The sequence below is a fragment of the Ostrea edulis genome, chromosome 4 (assembly GCF_947568905.1).
Source record: "Ostrea edulis chromosome 4, xbOstEdul1.1, whole genome shotgun sequence".
Taxonomy (NCBI): Eukaryota; Metazoa; Mollusca; class Bivalvia; order Ostreida; family Ostreidae; genus Ostrea; species Ostrea edulis.
In genome coordinates this window covers 90,334,849-90,356,588 of record NC_079167.1, presented here as the reverse complement: position 1 = coordinate 90,356,588, position 21,740 = coordinate 90,334,849, and the positions used below count along the sequence as shown (strand labels likewise).

At 35.2% G+C, this 21,740-nt stretch overlaps 1 protein-coding gene across 4 annotated transcripts in view; it reads left to right on the top strand.

Moving 5' to 3' along the window:
- The window catches only part of LOC125669385 (grainyhead-like protein 1 homolog), a 50,321-nt gene that overhangs the window by 25,332 nt on the left and 3,249 nt on the right, over nt 1–21,740 (top strand). For 2 of the 4 annotated variants that reach the window (XM_048903845.2, XM_048903843.2), the window contains exons 2-15: nt 10,090–10,341; nt 13,703–13,886; nt 16,407–17,435; nt 18,458–18,612; nt 18,845–18,939; nt 19,038–19,102; nt 19,228–19,339; nt 19,456–19,553; nt 20,141–20,197; nt 20,310–20,405; nt 20,583–20,655; nt 20,828–20,958; nt 21,378–21,430; nt 21,624–21,712. In XM_048903845.2, the coding sequence (XP_048759802.1) occupies nt 10,090–10,341; nt 13,703–13,886; nt 16,407–17,435; nt 18,458–18,612; nt 18,845–18,939; nt 19,038–19,102; nt 19,228–19,339; nt 19,456–19,553; nt 20,141–20,197; nt 20,310–20,405; nt 20,583–20,655; nt 20,828–20,958; nt 21,378–21,430; nt 21,624–21,712 (2,489 nt within the window). Of the gene's footprint in view, nt 1–8,207; nt 9,552–9,884; nt 9,995–10,089; nt 10,342–13,702; nt 13,887–16,406; nt 17,436–18,457; nt 18,613–18,844; nt 18,940–19,037; nt 19,103–19,227; nt 19,340–19,455; nt 19,554–20,140; nt 20,198–20,309; nt 20,406–20,582; nt 20,656–20,827; nt 20,959–21,377; nt 21,431–21,623; nt 21,713–21,740 lie in introns of those variants that run through there. The other 2 variants (XM_048903844.2, XM_048903841.2) reach the window with 2 other exon arrangements.

Sequence of the window (21,740 nt, the reverse complement as noted above, 5' to 3'; positions counted from 1 at the left end):
CAGAATTCAGCAAACATTGAAAATAGGAGACTTTAACATGGAAGAACCTACAGATATTTACCAAACTCTCGGGAGAGCTTGGGTGTAATGTGTAGATCAAATATTCGAATGGTGGTCAGGGGACCTGCTCCCTTTGGAGAACTCCCCGTCCAAATATATTTTTGTTGACCCTTAGTCAATAGTTTTAACGACTCTGTGACTGATGCTTGTTCAATAATGTTTAGCTTTCCAAACCTTCAAAATGCTAACATTTAATTGCTTCAGCAAGCTTTTTTTTTTGTGGATTGAATTACTTCGTAGATAAATAAGAGTACATTATATTCTGAAGTGAATATCGCAAAATATGTAAAGTGGCATGAATTCACAGCAAGCACTGCTCATGGTTGAGAAATCAAACTTTTACACGGACTCATTACTGAAAGCCAAACCATTATCATATGAAAGGCTTAAAAGACCCCCAAAGCATGTCATTAGATAAAATATTCTGAACGTGTTCAATGTGTAAAACCTTGACAAAGGAATATAGTCGTGGGCATATACCATATATACTTTACCAAAATAGTAATACCCCTAATTTCCAAAGAAGTGACTTGATTCTAGTCTAGTGTTACTGTTTGCATGTAAGTTAGAACATTGTTTTTGTCTGCGCGTTTCTGCTTACACCCTTAATGCTGAGGGAATACGTATAGAAATGGACAGTAGAGAGAAATAGTTAGCCATAGTCTGATTTATCTGAAGTTTAACAGAAGCTTCTATTAAACTGTGTTTCTCATAAAACAGACAGTAAATTTAAAAGAAGATTTATACCTCTCGCATTCAAATTGACTTCTGGGGCTCGCATACTGGAGGAGAACATGTTTTAGAATGCATTTTAAACAGTGCATTTTATTCTTTTACGAAGATTTATAAAACAATGTTTAAAAAATCGTTAAAGAAAATGTATTCCCCGTCAATGCTTGTTAATAAGGTGCAAATTCACGAACTGCAATTTCGCTTTCTATTAGATTTAGATTGTCGTCACGGCTGAAAGCCCACATAAAAATTGCAGTCCAACTTAAAAAATTTAAATTCATCATGTACATATATTGGTACGAGCAAAGGTCGAAGTCTTAAATTGGTGTAAAGCAGTAAAGTGCGACACGACATTTTTGATTACTGAGATGGACAGAGGAATTGGTATTGATAAAGACGTCTATTCGTTGCTGTGATCAGTTTGGCCCTGGGGCTTCAACATCTCATTAACCTCTGCCTTTGTAATTGGAAACTTTCTATAAAATTAAGTGTTTATTCTATTTGATAGAAATCACTAGTGTGTTTGTTTTCACCGATTCGTTCAGAATTCCGATTCAAGACAAGAGGGTTGACAGAATATGTTTACCCAGCAAAGCAGCCATGAAATAGTTCAAATGGAATAAGATCCAGCCACCTGGTGAACATTGTCGTTTTTAGGGAGGACTTGCTTTTTTTTATTTTTTACTTTGCTGGACATCAATACATGTATCATGACTTTTGGGTAAGTTTATTTACTCTTCTTTTGGAGGTCATCACCGAATTTTGACTGGCTTTTGGTGTCCATTGTCCGTGTACTCTGTTTCAGGGGTCATATCTCCTCCTGCCGAGTAAGCTAGCTGTCACCTAATAGATTTATAAGTGTAGTAGAAACCATAATCTCCAGAGGCAAATTTGATTCTTAAGTCGTTATCGTTGAAAGCATGCTTGAAATTTGTTTTTCTTAAATCTTTTCAATTTTAGCAGGTCAGATTTTAGGGCACTATATGCCTAAAATAAAGTACATGAAATGTGTATAAATTCTCATTAAAGCAAAATTAAAAAGAAAAAACGTACACTGTATATATATGTGTTTTAATTGCGCTCCTCGAGCTCATTTGTCAATGAAGTGTGTCAGCTCTGCAGAAAAATCAGATAATTTACAGTTTACGGTTAATTTTGTGCTGGTGTCAGGTTAGAAAAATGGAGGTGGTTAGACTGTTAAGTGAATGTCATTTAACGCCTTCATTCTTCATATAAAACAATTTGCATGTAAGTACTAAATAGACCACATTGCAGACATTAAGTTCTCATATAGGTGACATTTTTCTCAAATCAACATTTCTCCCGTTTTTTACATAAAAAGCGAGATTTTGTGACGATATTCGTTAGATTCTGTGCACGTAACATTAGGTAATATCAAATAAAAACTTGCACAAAATGTTTACACACCCATTTTGCAAAGCTGTTTATACAAAACGGAAAGAAAAAAATGCACTTTAAAATTCATTAACACACTAGAACTGAAGTTTGGATGTACGCAAATGAACTTGATTTCAATAATATCTTTGGATACATACATGTACACAACATTGAAACTGTAAGAAATATATTACTATATCCGAGTTTGTTCACATACAATAGCTTTCAAGATGAAAACCACGCAATGTAAAACGATTTAAAGGACCACAGATCTGTCAGGTATATGTTTAATTCTTTTACCTATCGTCACAGAGCTTATGCAAAATAAATAAATAAATAAAACATAAAAATAACAACAACGAAATCCAGTCAAGCTACAATTCGACCTCGGTCAAAACTTAAAGCTATGGTATTTTACCCTACTTAGTGGTTTTAGAACTGGATTTAATTCGATATAAATGCCCCGGACCAGGCTTAGTAACGTCGTGTCCGCATCAAAGGTGAAGAAAATTGGTTAATTTTATGTCAGCCGTGGGAAGACGAAGACGTTACATAGGACATAGCCAGTGATGCGATAATTGTAATGTTTTATTACTAAATAATTTGCAGTTATCGAAGATTAAATTGACAACCTAAACACCTTCAGGAGGGTCCCGGTAGTTAGAAATTTGGAAGTGTCCGCGACCATTGTCGGAAACTTTAAACCTCTTTATGTCTTAAGCGGTATACAAAGATTCTTTGCTTCGAAGATAGATGCTCATTTAATCAACAAGTCTTTTAAAACCATAATTATGATATTATATATACACTCAATCAAAAATACTACCCTGTTCGCATGACTTGTCATTATGACCTTTGACTTGTCATGACCTTGATCAACATAAAACATCGGATAAATGCGGTGCACATCAAACGGACAACACGCAATGAAAATATATTTAGAGAAATTAAACTACAAATAAAAAATACACATTTTTTTCTGTTAATCTCGATGTATTCAGCAAAACAAATGTAATCTATAGATCTACTGTTGAAAGAGATTTACATATACATGTACATATATTTATCATCTATCATTACTAGTACTAAAAACATCATAAAGACCCGATATCCTCTATGTTACTCCATCTCCAGGCCCGGGGAATGCTGGGCGGTTCTTTGTAAATCTTTGATATATCTGTATTTGGTGCCCCCCCCCCCCCCCCCCCCCCCCCCCCAAGGAGAGTAGCCCTGATGCAGATTTCTCCACAAGATGCTTAGCACTTAACAATAGTCAAACTTTTGATGTTTTGGAATTCTAATGCCTCTGGATCTTGATAAAAAAATAAAACTATGGCAAGCAATTTGAAGCAAATGTTTTGTATTCAATAAAACTGGTCCGTGAATTGAAAAATGGTCACGGACAGGAGACTATCATGTCCCAAGTTGACCAGTCATTTTCATGAAATGTTTAGAAATGTAAAAATCAAGTATATCAATCTGAAATACATTTTAACGATAGTGTGAACTTCATTTTTGCGATAAAATGAGGGAGTGTGTGAAGATATATTTTCTGTTTTTATCTAGTATATATTAGGTACTAATATGAATTTTAGTGAAAGAGTTTTAACCTTTCTATAGTTATGAATAATATAGTGTAAAGCCCTTCAACTAATTGAAATTATTTGACGGATAGACAACAACGAATTGTAATAGATGGTTTTACAACTCCCCCTGAAGTAGTAAATACAGGTGTTCCCCAGGGTTCCGTTTTGGAACCTCTCTTATTTTTATTGTACAGTAATGACATTTGTCTTAATAATATCAGACTTTTTGCTAATGATCCGTCCTTATATATTGTCATAGATAATGATGCAGCAAGTGTGACACAATAATTTACCGATGATTCAGAGTGTATTGATAAATGGTCGAAGAAATGTCTTGTGAAATTCAATTCTGACAAAATTGTCACCATTGATTTCTCTAGGAAAACATTTGGTATCCTCATATAAATTTTGCACAGTATGGGTCACTATGTAAACAGGTCAAATCTCATACCCACTTACGTCTGGAATTTAAAAGTGATGCACTTCCATTTATGAAAAAAGCTACTAAAAGATTAAACATTCTTCGAATGCTTTTAAGTTTAAGGTAAATCGTAAAATACTTATCAGAATATATTTTTCATTCATTAGGACTATTCTTGAATATTCTGATATTGTTTGGGACAACTGCTCTGAAAGAAACTCTAAACTATTAGAAGATTCAAGTTGAAACAGCAAGAATAATCACGTGATTAATGATGAACTAGGGCAGAAACTCCTACAAGCGCAGCTAAAACCCATAAGTTAATACTATTTAAAAAGAATTATTAGTGGCAATTCACCTCAGTATCTTTATGATTTAATTGAACCCTTCGCCCAACTACTCATTCCTACAAATTAAAATCGATAACGTTCAATTAAAAAAAAATCCTCAAATCCTACATCCTATGTGGAAAGTTTCTTTCCCTCCACTGTTAAGCAGTGGAACAGTCTACCACGTTACATTAAAAATGCCCCTGGGATATCTTCTTTCAAGAGTCTTGCATTCCTATTGTTGTATAAAAAAAGAGTAATGAACATTCTTAATGTTGGAAACCGTCAATATGATATAATACATTTTCAACTAAGAAACAAAGCAAGTAACTTGAAAGCAGATTTGTTTCATCACAGTTCATTAGATACTTCATTATATACAAATTGTATTGACTCTGTTGAAAATGCCTACCATTGCTTTTTTGTTCGTCCAAAGTATACATACTGCAGAAATGCATTGCTACAAGCCATACCGAATATTACAAATTGCTATAATCAACAACCTACATTCGAATTGTTATACGGTAGTCCTAGTAGTCCTAATCATGGACAAAACACAATGTATATATGAAGCAGTTTAAGCTTTTATCGCTGTAACAACAGGTTGCGTTTTTTTTTGTTTTTTTTTTATCGCATTCACTTATTTGTGAATGAAATATTGTTTAAATTAAAACTATATTGCACAAATAGGTATAAAACATAGTGTGCATTTGATAGCTACTAGTATAGTTCGCACTTCGCGAGCTATACCGAAAGTTTCCAATTGATAGACTGAGTTTATCATTCTTGTGAAACCGGCGTGCTATACACTCTCCTACCGACTCTGGGAAATATTGGGTAGATTGCGTGTTATCGACATTTATATTGTTGGATTCATTAAGAATAAAATAGGAATAATGACTTTACTTATTGGATCTGAAGAAAGAGATAAGGATTAGGACTCTGCTTTGATTAAGTTCCCGGAATTTGTAGTTGGTCACATGACAAGAACCTGACAAAATGGCGAAACTATCTATTGATCCAGTAGCTGAATAGAAAATAAATCGATTACGGAAAGTGAAAATGAAAGATCTCTACACATAATCATCATAAAATCGATAGAAAGGTATAAGAAGACGTTATCAATGTCTTCTCCATCGATTTCAAGCCCAATACATTAAGTTAATCTCTAGAAAAGCACATTACTGTCCGTCTTTCATCCAAATCTTATTTTGACATCACAGGAAGTTCGATTTGTCCTAAGATGGTGAATTTGATTTGCATTTCATTAAACACGTGTTTTACAGTTTACCACAATAATGGCCATTGCAATTTATTTCTTTGGCATGAATATGCAGAATGTCTTTTCTTCCTTTAAAAAGCCTTCTCTTGTGCAAATCTCAATATTCTAAGTGGATTGAACCGTGTCAGAGCAGTAATCGGCCTCAATATATCATTAAGTATTTGCAGTCTGGATTCTTTTGAAATATGCTGAATAGCGTAGAATATACATGTGCCCAGAGATGCTCCGAATACAAATGCACACGGATTACATGCACTTAAACTTTGAAATGGCACTTGTTTTCTTTTGTTTACTCGGAACTATTTTCAGGCCTTGTAAGAACGAGCTTCATGACACATTCGCTTATTCTAATACCCCCACATAATGCTTGTTGAATCCGCTTCGAAGGTCATTCGGAATACGGTTGTCCAGTTGTGCGGATTACCCTTATTAATCAGCGGGTGTTTTCTTCTTTCTTCTTTTCTTATCGCGATGATCTAAAAAAAAAAAATTACAGTGCTAGGGAGTGGTAATCGTAGATTACTTAACCTAGATAAAAATAATGGTCCTTTATACTCTTTTGAAAGAGTCGATATATTTAGGACGAAACATTTGACCATTTCTCTTTAAGGAAATGGAGGATTTACATCAACAGGTATGAGTCAAACGAAGTCCCACAATGCCACAGTTGACATGTACTTTGAGGTACCAGCATGCTTACTATATAAAAAGTTGATATTAGTCCGTCAGAAGCACCCATGTTTTACGATAGGCCCAAAACGTTAGTACAAATTAATAATTGTTTTGGTTGAGATGATAAAACAAATAAAATAAGTATCTGAATTTTGGCAATATTTGTATTGATGGATAGGGATATATGCTCTATTTGACATTGACCTACTTAGTTCAAAGCGCCTATATCTGGTCACCCCTATATTTATGTGTGACGTCACAATACGGAGTATTGTAATTACGTGAGAACAAGTTGCTGTCCTTTAGAACAGGACTGCAACACATGTACCATAGACATGTGTTTCTGACAGAAACTTCATATTCTAGGTTGAATTAAAAATGTGTTTTAAAACATATTTTAATTGAATATTGATCCATGTAAATACAATTGTATTTCATTAAAAGTCTTCCATTCCTCAGAGGACACAATCTAAATATATACCTTATCCGGTAGTACAGGTTGTGCATGTGTACAGTCACGTGCTTCCCTGTATCTGTAAGGAAAGGTCGCATCATCAAGATCCTGTGCAAACGGAACATCGCTCGGCCTTTTCCATCAAGTCAAAAAAAACAACTTTTCCCTCGACTTGATGGAAAAGACCGAGCGCTGTCCTGATTGTCTCCGGTTCATTCATTCATTCATTCTTTCTTTATTTCCTCCCATGGGAGATTGCATGAACAATACAGAAATTACATCATTAGAGTATTACACATATTCATATATACAAAGGAAAAGGATATGAGATTTGTACATAAGAAGAAATCGTACTCTTGTGCATGCGCAAGCTGACTTTTCCCCTTAGCATCGGTTTAACCTCGCTTTTATATTTTCAGCATGGACCTCAGGGTCTACACAATAACCTTAAGCATTGCAGCTCGTCAATATACAATTATAATCATATATACTAAATAACATTTACTTAACAAGACTCCAAAATTCAAAACGGGGAATGACACCCCAGATTAAATGTTGAAGTGTTCTACAATACTACTGGTATTAGAATTGTATGAAGGGGGGGGGGGGGGGGGTATACGTGTAGAAATACAGAGAATGGACTTTGTAACTCAGCTCTTCGTGGCATACGAGTGTAATGAATATATTTTGTAAGTTCAACCACGGTAGATATGTGATGTAAAACTAATACGTCATTATAACTGGACTAATTCTTATGACTGGGCGATTTGTAATGATATTCATCAATGTACATGTGTATGATGTAAGTCAGAACGAAATAAATTATCACTAGTTTTACGTTTGTTCAAAATATTTCTAAGCTATACGCAAGGAAGAGTGAAGAAAATGAACAAATTAATTTTTAAAGTCTTTGATGGGATATTTATATAGCGTGTATCTAACTTTTAAGCGAACAAAATGATAGGTGCACATACACCGTAGTAGCTTTGCAAACAAAAATTAAGATTTTTTCAAATATTTAAACCTTGTTACATCTTTATCAATGAGATACAAATATTCGCTTCTTTGTGTTGCCATTCTAGCTAAAAATCTGTGAAATCTACTCTGAACTCCAAATTTTCTACTTGTATTCTTTGGATCATTTTTAAGTAACTTTTGAGAAAATGCTATCTAAATGCAATGGGCGTAAAACATAAAATTTATTTAGATCGGTCTTATTTGTTTCAGCACAACGGAGTATATAGTTCTAAATCTTATTTGAATTTGAATAATCTTGAACTGCTTCGTCCCACTTTATTATCGTTCGTGCTGCCACCTTGACCTTATTGCTATAGTAATATACACTTAAAAGTACACGTAAGGCCGAACGAAATTAATTCTACTTTTATATGTATGTCGAGTTTTTTTCTTTTTCTTAATTAGTTCCTAAGATCGACCACTTGAAAAGCGATATGAAAAGTACGTGAGAAGGAGTATACAAATAAGCAAACACATTTCTTTACGCTTGTTTAAAATCTTATTCAACTGCCAATTTAAATAATAAGGATTTTTTTCGATGGTAATTGAAACTCAAAAGGAAAGACGTCGACTTTCAAAGGTTTAAACCCAGTACATCTGTATCAATATACATACATGTATATTACAAATATTAACTTCTTTATATTTTCACTCTTAAAAACAAAAAAGATTAAAAGAATGTTGAATTTCTAAGTCAGAATTAACCATTTGTTATACAATTTTTTTTTTAAATTGAAAAATAATGAAAAACCAAACACACCCAAACCTACGCGTGCAGCTGACGTACATCAGACTTTGTTTTGGCCTGCCTCATAATGACCATCAAATTGTCCTTGGTTGGGGTTTTGAAACCTTGGATGGTCTGTGGTTTAATTAGAGATATAGGTGTAAATTTACTGACGTGCATGCCATATCGAAGTTGAAACTCCCAGGTGCATCAAAATAATTCCCTATTTTAAGTGTTACGTAAAGCTATACTGGGCATCAATTTACAGGATTTTATGTCATTCAAATTTTATTCACATTTGATTCTACATGTTTAATAGTTCCAGCAAAGCCTAATTAGGTAATACGATAGGTGTTAAGCTGATTTGAATGACAAGTATTTGCAGAGGAGATGAACACATTAATCACTTTTGTTCACTCAAACGTATCAACAAACACATCTAAGAAACACAAAACGTTCTCTACTCTTAATAAAAGAGACATACTTTTTTCGTCAACAGTATATATATATATACGCCCCTGCACTTTCATACTCGTTCTCTCTCACCCACCTACCTACTAGATTTAAATAAACATTTAGCGAAAGCCTTTTTAAACTTATTCACTCGGAATGACTGTCTATTTTCCAAGTCGCACGCGAGGATGGGTGTTCTTGAGCTTTCCTTAAACTGGATGATATAATATGTGGTGTTGATAAAGGAATTGACTTTTAAATGATTACTTTTACACCTTTTTTGAAAACAGTTAAATGATTCACTGTTTTCATCATGAAATGCATAACCACCACCTCCCTCTGGAACTTGGAGCTACCAATTGAAGACATTGAGCAACTTGCATTCGAATCTCTGTGCTTTGATTCATTCTTAAAGGAGGGGTAAAATATATTCTATTATTTAGATTATTCATGCGCGACATGACTTTTTTTTCAACATCAAAAGACTCCCTACACCTAAACTGTATTCAGGGTGCCTTCTTTTAATAATTTTATCCGTCATTTTGACGCTCATATATATGTGTTTATCACCCTGCAATCAGTTTTATATTTATAGTATGCAAATGGGAACATTAAGTTTCATCACCAGGAGATTTTCAATTTCATGTGAAATAAATGAAGCTCGTTTTTTACAATATGTATTTGAAAATAAGATCTAACAAAAATTTATAAGTGGATGAGTCTGGTGTTTTGTACTCTTTCAACCATTACAAGATGATCTGGCAGAAAATCGAGACAGTGCAGAGATTCGATATTGTGTAGTCATTTAGCATGGATATAATGGACAATGCTACCCTACAAGAGATTTGCAAAACACTTATCTGGTACTAACTTGGCGCTTCAGAACCTCGTCCTCTCCTAGCTTGCATATACAGAATTGGAGAAAACATTATCTTCATTTTCCTTTCTCATGTTGCAGGGAAAACGACAACACTCAGGCCGAGAGTGGAGGCGCCACAGACTGCTCGCCGAAAGTTTCTGGGGGAAGAACTCTTTATGATGATGGTCCCCCTAATGACCCTAACGGGTACTTCAGGCATCCCCTTACGGCTGCGGAAACCGCTATCAGTTGTGAAGCGTCCGCCCTGGCGTACGAATACAGCAAATTACCGGCACTGGACGCAAGCGGGATGAAAATAGGAGAAACTAACGACTACAAGGATATAATTAGGTAATTAATTTATTAATTTTCTCAACATTGAAGTTCTGAGACATTTTCCACTGTACTGATGAAAAAAATACGTAAAGTAGAGGGGATTTGTTTTGCGTAAAAGTTGTATAAGAAGGATATGTAATAAATACATGTAGCATTGGTAAGAAACGCGAGTGTACATGTACCAATGGATACATCTCTGGTATTTGAATGGATTGTATAAGACTGCAGTTAGATTGGACTGGGTAAAAAGGTTACTACACTGTAAAAAAAATTCTCAAATCCATGAACACATTTTAGACAGTTCAAGCACAAAAGACCTATTTATGCAAGAGGTTGAGTTCCCTGTAAATGTTGGTTATTTTCATAAACCTTTTGAAGTTTTTTATCGTCTTTTTATTGCACTTTCATCTTTCAAATAGAAAAAAAGATTTATAGTTCATAGAGATTATAGCTAATTGATCAGTATTAAGCTTTATGTACCAAGTTTCACACAACGTTGAATAATTTGAATGTACATGCACCAGTCAACCAATAAGCGCAAGAACTTAGATGGATAAAATTTATGGCGGTAAATAGGCAATTGAAATTGTGCGTTTTGTTAGTTTTCAACACCATCAACCGAGTACGAAAGATGGGAAGGTTTCATCTTTGGTACGAATGATTGTATGTTTGCGCAAGAAAATGAGAAAACTCCCCTTTCTGCCTTAACCAAATATGTCAGTATTACCATTTAATCAGGAAGGCTCGTGTGTCCTTGAAGTAAAGGTTTGTTAGGGAGTATTTGTCCCCATTGTGTCTAGACAATCTACCATGACTCGGACGCTACTGTCCAATGCAAACTCGCTCTGGCTTCACCCATTGTGTTGCTTTACCGTATTTGGACTGTGTTGTTATGAATCTTCGTTGTCTGGACACGGTCGTTTGTCTTATAAAGGTTTTTGATATAACTAACCCTGTTCCAATGTTTTTATTCGGGGATTGAGATGTGAAAAAATATAACCGGGTAAAAGAAAAACATTTCACCAATGGTCCATTTGGCGACTTGGATGTGATGTTGGTTAGCCCGCCCTGCAGCTATTTAACGTGTCAAAGATATAATGTGACAGATCCGTTTTTGTGTTTGGTCAATACGCAGGTGTTCGTGTTTGTCCATTTGAAATAAAACCGCAATAATAACACATTTTTTGATGTAGAATCAGACTTACTTATCTTTGGGGAGTTTCCTCTCTGAAGAGATTATTTGTAATGTGTGCCATTATCTCGAGACAGGCGTGCATTTTACGGTATTATGATATTTGTAAAGGGTTTTAAATCATGACCCACATGTACATGTATTTTAAGTGCCAATTTAAGGTCAACTTTGTCTAGAAGAGGTGGAGAGGTCTTAATCATCGTCATAATTGCTTGCATTTCTCTTTGAGCATGATCAAAATGATAGCTTACATGTTTTTATGTTTTGGAGAATAATACGAGATCAACATTGCATACTTTTAGCCTTGCCTCAAGGTTTTCGAGGTCATTTTTTATGCAATTCATGTATGATATTCAAATTTACAAATCATTGCTGTTTTTCCGAAACGTTAATGTGATATCGGGGCATCTTGTTTCTACTGAATGCCTCCTGTACATGTTTCTGTGTCAGGGTAGATGATGAGTATCATTTAACAGCGATGTATGAACTAGAAGTTGATGATATCCTTGAATCCGAGAGGTACAGCTTTATGGTGAAGTTTACTGACTAGCTGAGTATAGCGTTTCAGACATTTTTTTTTATTGTAACAAGAAAGAAAGAAAGGTGTTGAAAAGCATATATTATCATATATTTAATGCCAATATAATCAGAGAGTTATTTTTTTTTATGTGCAACCTTTCCTACCTTGGTCACCTCATTCCAGCATTAGCAGCTATTGTTGATACTGAGAATTTCCGGATCCAGTTCGTTGCCATTTGGTACATTACAAATTACATTGTCCAGATCTTTTATAGGAACTGTACATAATGTGATATACAGAGTGACTGAAGGTTTTCTGGGTTTTTTTTTTTCTTTGCTCATTATAACTGATTTTCTGTACATATTAACAAAAATGGACTTAAATGATATTTTAGCGTATTACAGACAGACAGACAGAACGGACAATGAAGTTTTACTTTAAAACATACTATCACCGCCCTGGCTATGTTACTCAACTATTAAGGACATATGATACCCCCCCTCCCCTAAGTGTCATATAATTATGTAAAATTTGTAAATGTTTTAATATTGCTAAAACCCATATTTACCACAAAATTTTCCTTTGAAATCACTTTGATTTTTGCATTATTCACAAATTTTTATTAGAACATTCAATGACAGTACATCACAGAAGATTTGAAATCCTTCATAAATGTCGGATTATTGATGCATTACATGTATCATGGCTGAATTACGTTGTTGTTTGATCAAATGATAGAAAACATTACGTAAACACATCGAAATCATTTATGCGTCCTAAAGTTTGGATATTCTATTACTTAACTGAAAGTTTAGAGATCGCCAGCCATGTGTAGTTCAGTTTTCATTTCTTGTCATCGTTGCCCTTTCTACTTGGAGTAAATCTTCTTTCAACATAACAAAACATGTCTGCATAAATAATGAGCAAAAATACTGTCTCTACACAAAATTTAATTTCGCTCAGAGGGGAATTCAAAATATATTTTTTAAAAGATATATTTACAATAAAAACTATCCACCCAAGATTGCGTGAATTCAATGAAGCCAACCTTTTCTTAATTACTGTCGTGTTAGATTGAGATGCTACCGTTCAACATTGCTGAGTCAGTAGCGATGTCAGCACGGAGCACTCGCAGTGCGGATGGCTGGGTTTTTATCGCCACATACCGGGTAAATTACCGAACATGAGATGTGAAAAACAGAGATGTTTTGGCCACGACCCCTTCGTTTTTACCTTGTGGTGTGAACCAACATACAACGAGCACTGCTTCATGTCTTCCCAGCTATCCGTATTCTCACGGTTCCAATGGGAGAGATTGTCAGAGAATTTAATCATTATCTATTTACCTTTTTTTCCACAGTTTTTTTTTTCTCGTGCCACTAATTCTTTCACTCATCATGTATGCGTAAGAAGAAAAATATGTCTGTAGCCTACTTAATTTATGCTATCATATTTTCGTGCATGTGATGTCATTAATTAATGTAAAATTTGCATGAAACCGACGTAACTGAATTTATGGAATTATGTCAGCACTGAACTTTGAACGGTAAGTTTGGATTCTTGCTAGTCCTAATATTATGCAAATGGCGCAATCATCGACGCAATGGGACAGATAAACTATGGTAAGCATGTGAAATAAAAACCTTCTTATTTTTTTCTTTCAGAGCAAATGCAAGTCCTGAGAACGGAGAAGTGGAGGAGTCGGAGAACGAGAGTGAATTCTTTACCATTGGTGAAAAATTTCTGAGTCAGGAAATTCGTGAGGTGGACGAACACCCGCCGCCTGTTGACCATGTCATTGAGGAGGTCTGCAAACTCGAGCATCATCAAGTCAGTCAAAACCAAAAGGTATGATTCGCGCCAATATCAAAATCGTCCCCAATGTTCAATTTAGTCATAATCTTCTTAATCTTGGTTATCACAAATATGGATCAGCCCTTCATTATCATTCATCATTGTTAGAAATTGAAAAATATACCAAAGGACACAAAAACCCAAAGAAGTGTTAAATAATTATTACGGAGTCAATATTGATATGAACTGTTATCCCGGAGGTAAATTAAGAGAGAAATTTGGCATTTGTAAAAGTTATCAAACTCATCAGTAACCGTAACGCTTTAATTAAGTGGTGCGGTATGCTTACAATATTCGGAAGGCGTTAATCGAGGGCAAATACCGTAACCATGGCCTTGGGTCACTACAAGGCTGTCATTAGTCCGACTTATGGTGTTACTAATTGCCGTGTTCTCACTGTGACCTATGGTGTTGGCGCTGACACTGTGTTCGTTATACTATCTAATTGACAAAGATTTCACTATCATTTGTGTGTTGAATTGATGGTAAACTTTCAACAACTTTTTATTTAAACCTATAGTAGGAATAAGAGATTGGGAAAACGACTATGAATAAAACTGTTGCACCATCACCTTTGTTTTTAAGACCATATGAAGTTAATGTCAGTATAAAGCATATATACTTCCAGAAAACACTAGATGGAAACATGTCGGTGTGTTGCTGTAAGACTTGAACAAAATAACTTTTTTATGTGTGACTTGGAGAAAAAAGCAATCAAAATACAAAAAATTGATATGTATATTTCCTTTCATTCGGGGTCTTGCTTGAGTGATTATTAACACAGTATCTTTTTACTCTCTTAAAAGATTAAATCTCTGATGAGTATATACGCAGGTATTCTATTTCCTTGCCTTTTTAATCGTATCCCTAAGTATTACAAAATCAATTTCAAATTTTAAATAATTTTTTTAATTCGATGTAGCTCATCGACGGGCAGTTCACATCGGAATAAAGCCATGGGACTCTTTTATTGGCAATGCTCAAACACCACCGAGGGACATGCGTCATTAATTGCAAAATATCTTCCTGTGAAATTGAAAACAGCTCTACCAATTGGAATTGGTGTTTATTTTAAATTACATAACCTGCACTTAGGTACTAATACTTCCCAGTTGTGTAAAATTGAAATGCAAATAATTAAAAGTAAAATGAACAGAGGTGTGGTAAGAATGTAAAGAGTCAATAAATGACACTGGTTTTGTTAATCAATCCTGGAAGGAAAATTTTGCTTTACAAATTTACAATATTTCACGACTATTTGTTTTGTGGTTTAAATATGATTTTCGCAAATGTATTTCGGTAAAGTGTAAATTCTTGTAAGAGTGTAGCCAGTTAATTTTGATAAACGAGTTCTCAATTGAATATAACAAAGCTTTATTTCATAGAAAATCCTAAATTTTCAAATTTAGTTTTTGATTTTGAACATTTAGAATGTTTAACTAAAGTATTTCTAATGGTCATCAAGAATTTGAACGTCCTTTGTCGAGGTACATGGAGATACAAAGCTCACAATTCTTTGTTATGTAAACAAGGCTCGTGTCATGTTTTTGTTCACATAAGTTAAATATCCTAGTAAAAGTTTAAACTTTAAATAGTATTTTATTATGAATAACATAATGAGGAATAGGCAGCAGGCAACGCCTATATAAGCCTTCTCCTTTAAGGTACAAGGCAAAGTCCACATAATTATGCACACAAGAAATTACAATGTAGATATGAAGTAAAAGGATAATAAGTCATCCCAAATATAATGATTATATAAGGAGTGTGATTTCTTGATATGAATAATAGGCTAACAAAATAGAAATGTGGGGTGGTTAATGGGATCTAAATGACATACAAAAGAGACAAAAAATGAAACCAAATAAAAATAGTGAAAGAAAAACGAATAAGTACAATAGAGAAGAGAAAAAAATTGAGAGTACCGACTCAACAGTAAAGGTTTCATTTTAAGCAGATTTTTTTTTTCAAATTACCAAGTTAATTTTGTACTCAGTTAAATAGTCTCTAGCATTTGGTTGGCAATTCTCATTTTGTTTTAAACATGCTCTTTTCTATCAAGCAATCTATATGAAAGCAAAAACATGGCACGGTCCTTGTTTACATAGCAAAGAATTGCAAGTGCTGCATCTCATTTGTAACTCAACAATTTTGGTTGATCATTAGAAACACTTTAGTTAAGCATTGTAAACAATAAAAATGAGGAAAACAATTGACAATTTTCAGCTCAAATCGTGCCCATGCCCCAATAAGGTTCACACGTATAAGCTTGGAATGTGATCCATGGTCACAGTTGGTCACATTGTAAAACTTTTTTCAAATGTTTTATACTTTATTCTCAGAATTTCCCATTGCATTATCATTATGATTTGAAAAGTTTTGTGTCATACAAAGTTCTAAAAAACATGTACATAGAAATTATGCTAATTAAATTTGAAAGCAGACTCAATATTTTGATAATTGCATGTAATTGCTTTTTACGGTTATTACATATTTCCACAATTATAATTCCAGCGTCCAAAATCAACCCGATCCAGGGGCAAAAAATCGTCAGGAAGATCTAAAGGGCCAATCGGTGGCATGGAAGACCCCTGTTCCGCTTCAATGAAGAACGGTGAATCTGTCGAAACTCCGTTAATAACCAATCAACGTATCAAGAACGATAAATCCACGTCCCCGGGGAAGAACTCTGCTTTATATAAAGGCTCTCCTATTGCGGAAGATTGCAGGAATTTTTGTGAAATTGAACATTGTGATAACGACCCGTTGTTTAACTGTTGTACGAATACTGAAAAGCTAGAGGACCAAAAGGAATCTACCAACAAAATCAAAAAGGCGCTTCACGACAAACTTCGTAAAAATCAAAGTGTTCAGGGTAATCAAGACGTTTTGTTGAACGAATCCCCTGTGACTACTTCGGATTCTATATCTTCGAACGGGTATTCCCCGGGTGGAGTCCCAGTGTTAGAAACTTGCGAACTTCAGCCGATTAGTGTTTCTACAAACTCCCCCACCGGAAGTTATTCTGAGGAGCAGACGACATTGCAGGAATCTGTCGCTATGTCTCTTGGCATGCCAATGGCCTGTGCGGCCACCACTCACTCAAATTCAATTTCATCTCTGGACATTACCATGCATCATACTCCGGAGCAATGCTACTCTGGTCTCGTTGATATTAGACCTAATCAGATTTTAGCAGGGCAATCCGAGCAGGACCTTCTTCACAATAACGGCATCCATCACCAGACGATCAGACAAAATTCATACCCCGTGTCTTCGTGTCATTCATCAAACTATAACAACAATGGTTACATCTACCCCATTACCCCTCCCCAAATGAATCACTCTCCTCAAAACAATGAAATCATGGAACGTTATCTTCAACAACAACAACAACAACAGCAGCAGCAGCAGCCATACCATCCGGAGCAGTCACCTAGTTACGGTTTCTATGGGGTCGGTATGAAGGACAATTACGCCATGAAGTCTCCAGATAGTGGTTATCAAGAGCCCTGTCTTTCCCCTACAGATCAAATGAGCATAGTAAGACTTTTACTGTTATTGATATTGAATTTCCTTTAATCAATTTTTATACTCATTAATATCGGACTATGTTAAGCCGAGCTTGGTAGCGGGGGAGTATGCGATATTGCTTCAGGTTTGTTACGTTTGTATCTTGTTGTATCCATATAAACGTTCAAATTCAGAGATCAGATGTACGTTTGAGTTACTACCCCCCCCCCTTTTTTTTTTATATTTGTTTTGCGGCGATAATTTCTCGGAAATATGTAGATTTCCTGTCTATCTTTAAGTAATCGTTTAACTCTTTTTGTAAGCTTTAGAGATTGGTTTTCTACCGGTATGATTTTTTTTAAAAAGGGCGAAACATCACATGAATCGAAATTGGGATGAAGTAGACAGGAAATCCACGCATCTCGAAGAAATTATTGCCGCAAAAAATATCAGAAGGGGGGGGGGGTAGTAGTAGTGCCAATACTTCTGGTGCTTGTGTGTTTTATATGTAATGACATTCTTCATTACTGCTTCATTTTTTAAAGATTCTGAAACCTATGCAAATGATCATAATTATTGCAATGTCGAATCCTGACAGCTGGAGGTGTAGAAATGAGTGATCAGAATAGACGTCAAATTTACATACACTGCCTATATACATTTTTTTCTGTTTAGTAATTTGGTAATAGATGCATATTTGTGATTTCACCGTTATATTGTACAATCCGAGTAGGACACGCTCCAGCAGCTCTCTATTTCACCTGCAGTGAAAGCCGTCATTTCTGAGTAATGTACCGCATGCCACGTGTAAATTATTGATTTGTTAGCTAATACTAATAATGCTTTCTGTTTTGCATGGCTAAAATCTGTTTCCAAAAAATGAAGCACATATAAGACATATTTAATCAAGAACGATAATTATTGGTTACCATTACTTCTTTGTCTCGCTATCTTGCGTCATGCATGGTATATGTATACTATAATGTACATGTCAAACTACATGTATATCTAAAATCAAGCATATGAAATTTAACACTTATATTACACATTAGATGTACAACCAAGACACCGGAAGTTTCGGCGAAGTCACAACCTCTTCCTGCCAGAAGGTATCCAAGAGGCGGAAGTCCGCCCCGGCCGTCTACCAGAAGCCACTCTGGCAAACTTGTGACAAAATCCCGTCCTTTGGCACCATTATTCCAAAACTGTAAGTGTAGCCCCTAGTTAGCTGGTGTGCGATTACAGGCGCAGATATTCAGAACAGATTACAGATGACAGTTCCTTTATTTCCCCTGATTTATGATGATTTATAAAGCTTTTCACGAGATTTTTCTCTCTCTCAAGATGTATACATTTTCAGACCGTGTAGATTTGGTGGCTTACTTTCAAAACAGGCTTTTAAAATGGAATTTATGAAACATGTTTTTGTTTTGTTACAGACCCGACGATTCTGCTGAATACAAGTGTATTCTAGAGACCCCCATTTCCTCGGCTTGCAGGCGAGACGAGGACAGGGTTACCTATCTCAACAAAGGTAAACAGAAAAAGCTCTTATTTCAGAGGTTCACCATATAATTTGTGTAATCTTTTCCCCCGGTAAAGTCTAAAAGAGTTTTTGATCATTTTTCACAGGCCAGTATTATGGGTTGACCATAGAATACAACGGAAACGAAATACCACAGTGTGGTATGGTTAAGGTAAGATATAGAACTGTTGCGTTCAAAAGGTCAATTTGGTCTTTGAATTCAACAACTTGAAAGAAAAAGGCAAGAAAAGTGATTGTGATCATCTCGAAATTTACAGAATGATGTTCTTTTCACAGAGTGTAATTATGGTAGTGTTTCGCGACGACAAGTCTGTGGAAGATGAGCAAAAAGCATGGGAGTTTTGGCACAGTCGGCAGCATAGTCACAAGCAGAGAGTCATTGACATAGGTAAGTGTCGTCTGCTCCTCAAGGCCGCGATTCAGTGATTGATATAGCTTTTCAAAAATGTTCTCATTCAGACCTGATCTATGCCACATAATAGGACAATTTGGTGTTTCATACAGATACAAAGGACAGCCAAGGCGTGCAGGCCTGCAATATCACAGAAGTGGCGTATAATGCAGTAGCCCTTCGGTGGAACCCCCGAGATTCGCCGATAAAGGTACAGGCAATTTCACACACTGCTCAGCTGATCTTAATCTCTCAATGCAGCTTTTGTGCAGTCAATCTTCAATTTCTGAAAAAGTAGATTCTTAAACATTTAAGAAATTTTGAATTTGTTTAATTGAGATTTTGACGTAAGTCTGCGCAGGGTGTGGAATAATATACTTTAAGTGGGCGGTGACAGTTGTAATCAATCAGAATACCATTAAAGATCAGAAAGACGGGTATGGTGTGACGGTCTCGGATAAAGATTCGTAAATATTTTCTGTGGATTACACCCACGGAAATTCTCCTGTTTAATTGGGCTTGTCATAAAACTTGAATCAAGTGCATTTCAGGGGGGAAATGTTTCCGTATTTGCTCACAAAGTGTTTTATTTGATTTTTAATATCTTCGCAGTGCACAATGATAGATAGGTCAAAATGGTCTTTGTCACACACTAGCATTAGAATTAAATTGTACTTTAACGAGTTTTCCCGATCCAACAAAAATAGAACAGAAACGCCTTTTATGAAAACTGTGTTAATTTTGCGTTCAATTCAATAAATGTTTTTAAAGTAGTCTTTGACATCATTTCTACTTCAGGTAAATGTAGCTGTCCATTGCCTCAGCACTGACTTCAGTAACCAAAAAGGTGTCAAGGTAAACTAATGTTACCTACAATACTTCAATTTCATTCAGCATTCTCTTATCCTTGCACGTGCTATGCAAGATGGAGCGTATCAAAATGTGCATGATCCCTTTTTTCTTCCAGGGGTTGCCTCTTCATGTTCAAATAGATACTTACGAGAATCCCAAGGAGAGCCCTGTTAACCGCGGGTACTGCCAAATTAAAGTATTTTGTGATAAAGTAAGTCATAGACCTCTTCATCCAACACTCGCCTGAACAATCTGTTTATGAAAATTCAATTTTGACATACAGCAAATGAAATGTCTTTCTTTTATTACAATGCCAACGTAATATAAACTTATCTGATAATTGGAATATCACTCCATGGGCATTGTAAGCGTTGTTATTTCTCTTCAGGGTGCTGAAAGGAAAACCCGAGATGAAGAAAGAAGATTAAAGACACGACAAACCTCAGAGGGCCACCATCACGGTAATAACAGGCATAAAAGGCCTCAATGTTTTGTTTGTCTTCTCTTCTGGGTTAATGTAGCGCAGTGATTTGATTATGTAAAACATTTTTCATCCATGAGTCAAGGACGCAACACATTTTTAACCTTGAACTGCTTCTGATGAAAATAACAAAAGTTTTGATTTCGTACTAGGTCGCAAACGTAATGAGGATCAATATCACCCTCCGAGTGAGCGGTCCGAGTTTTACAGTATGCAGGACACCAAATCCGTGCCCTTCCTGTACACCCCCTCTGTGGATGAAGATGGACACAAAAGATCAGAAGTATGAAAACTTAAAACTAATCAACAGCTTTTATCCGTATGTTTAAACAGATTCCCTTTAAATTTATATATGAGATATATTATATCAAATTCATATATGCATATCTCTTAAAACTTGCATTTAATTTGTAATTTAGTATTCATGTACGCGCTTATTTTGATGATTAAAACAAAACCGCCTTATATAGTTTGCCTATTCTTAGATACTATGTTAACCTTACTTTAATATTATTTCATGTCTTTATTTTATGTATATATTCTTCTTTTAGTTGTTTTACATGTTTTAAAAAAGTGCTTTATGATAATTGTGTTGATAAATAAAGCGCTGTATAAATGTATAATGATAATAATTGATAGCTATTGTAAATGATTAGAGTGAATCTTTGCTTTTAAGATTTTTTTTTCATAATTTTTCTCCAGAAAAGCCCATCGCGCCTGTCGCTGAACGGGTTAGACGATGATGGAAATTCCAGGTGAGTTTTTTGAACAACTGAAAGGACCAACATAGGTTTACCCTGCTGCTGGCTCCCATTCAGTATTGGATAAGATATTGTTTAAATTAAAGTTAATGAAAGATAAATTGCTAATAACACATTTCACCTCTCCCTATCAAATAGTTCAAAACTTAGATTCTTTTAGATATTGGATATTTGTATTTCCTTTCAGTTTGAATTCTCTGGGTGATAATTTTGATGATGTGATGTGTCCACCATTCAAGAAACAGCGACTAGATTCCTACGATTCCTATCAAAAAGGTTTTTCGTCATTTTCTATTGCATTGTT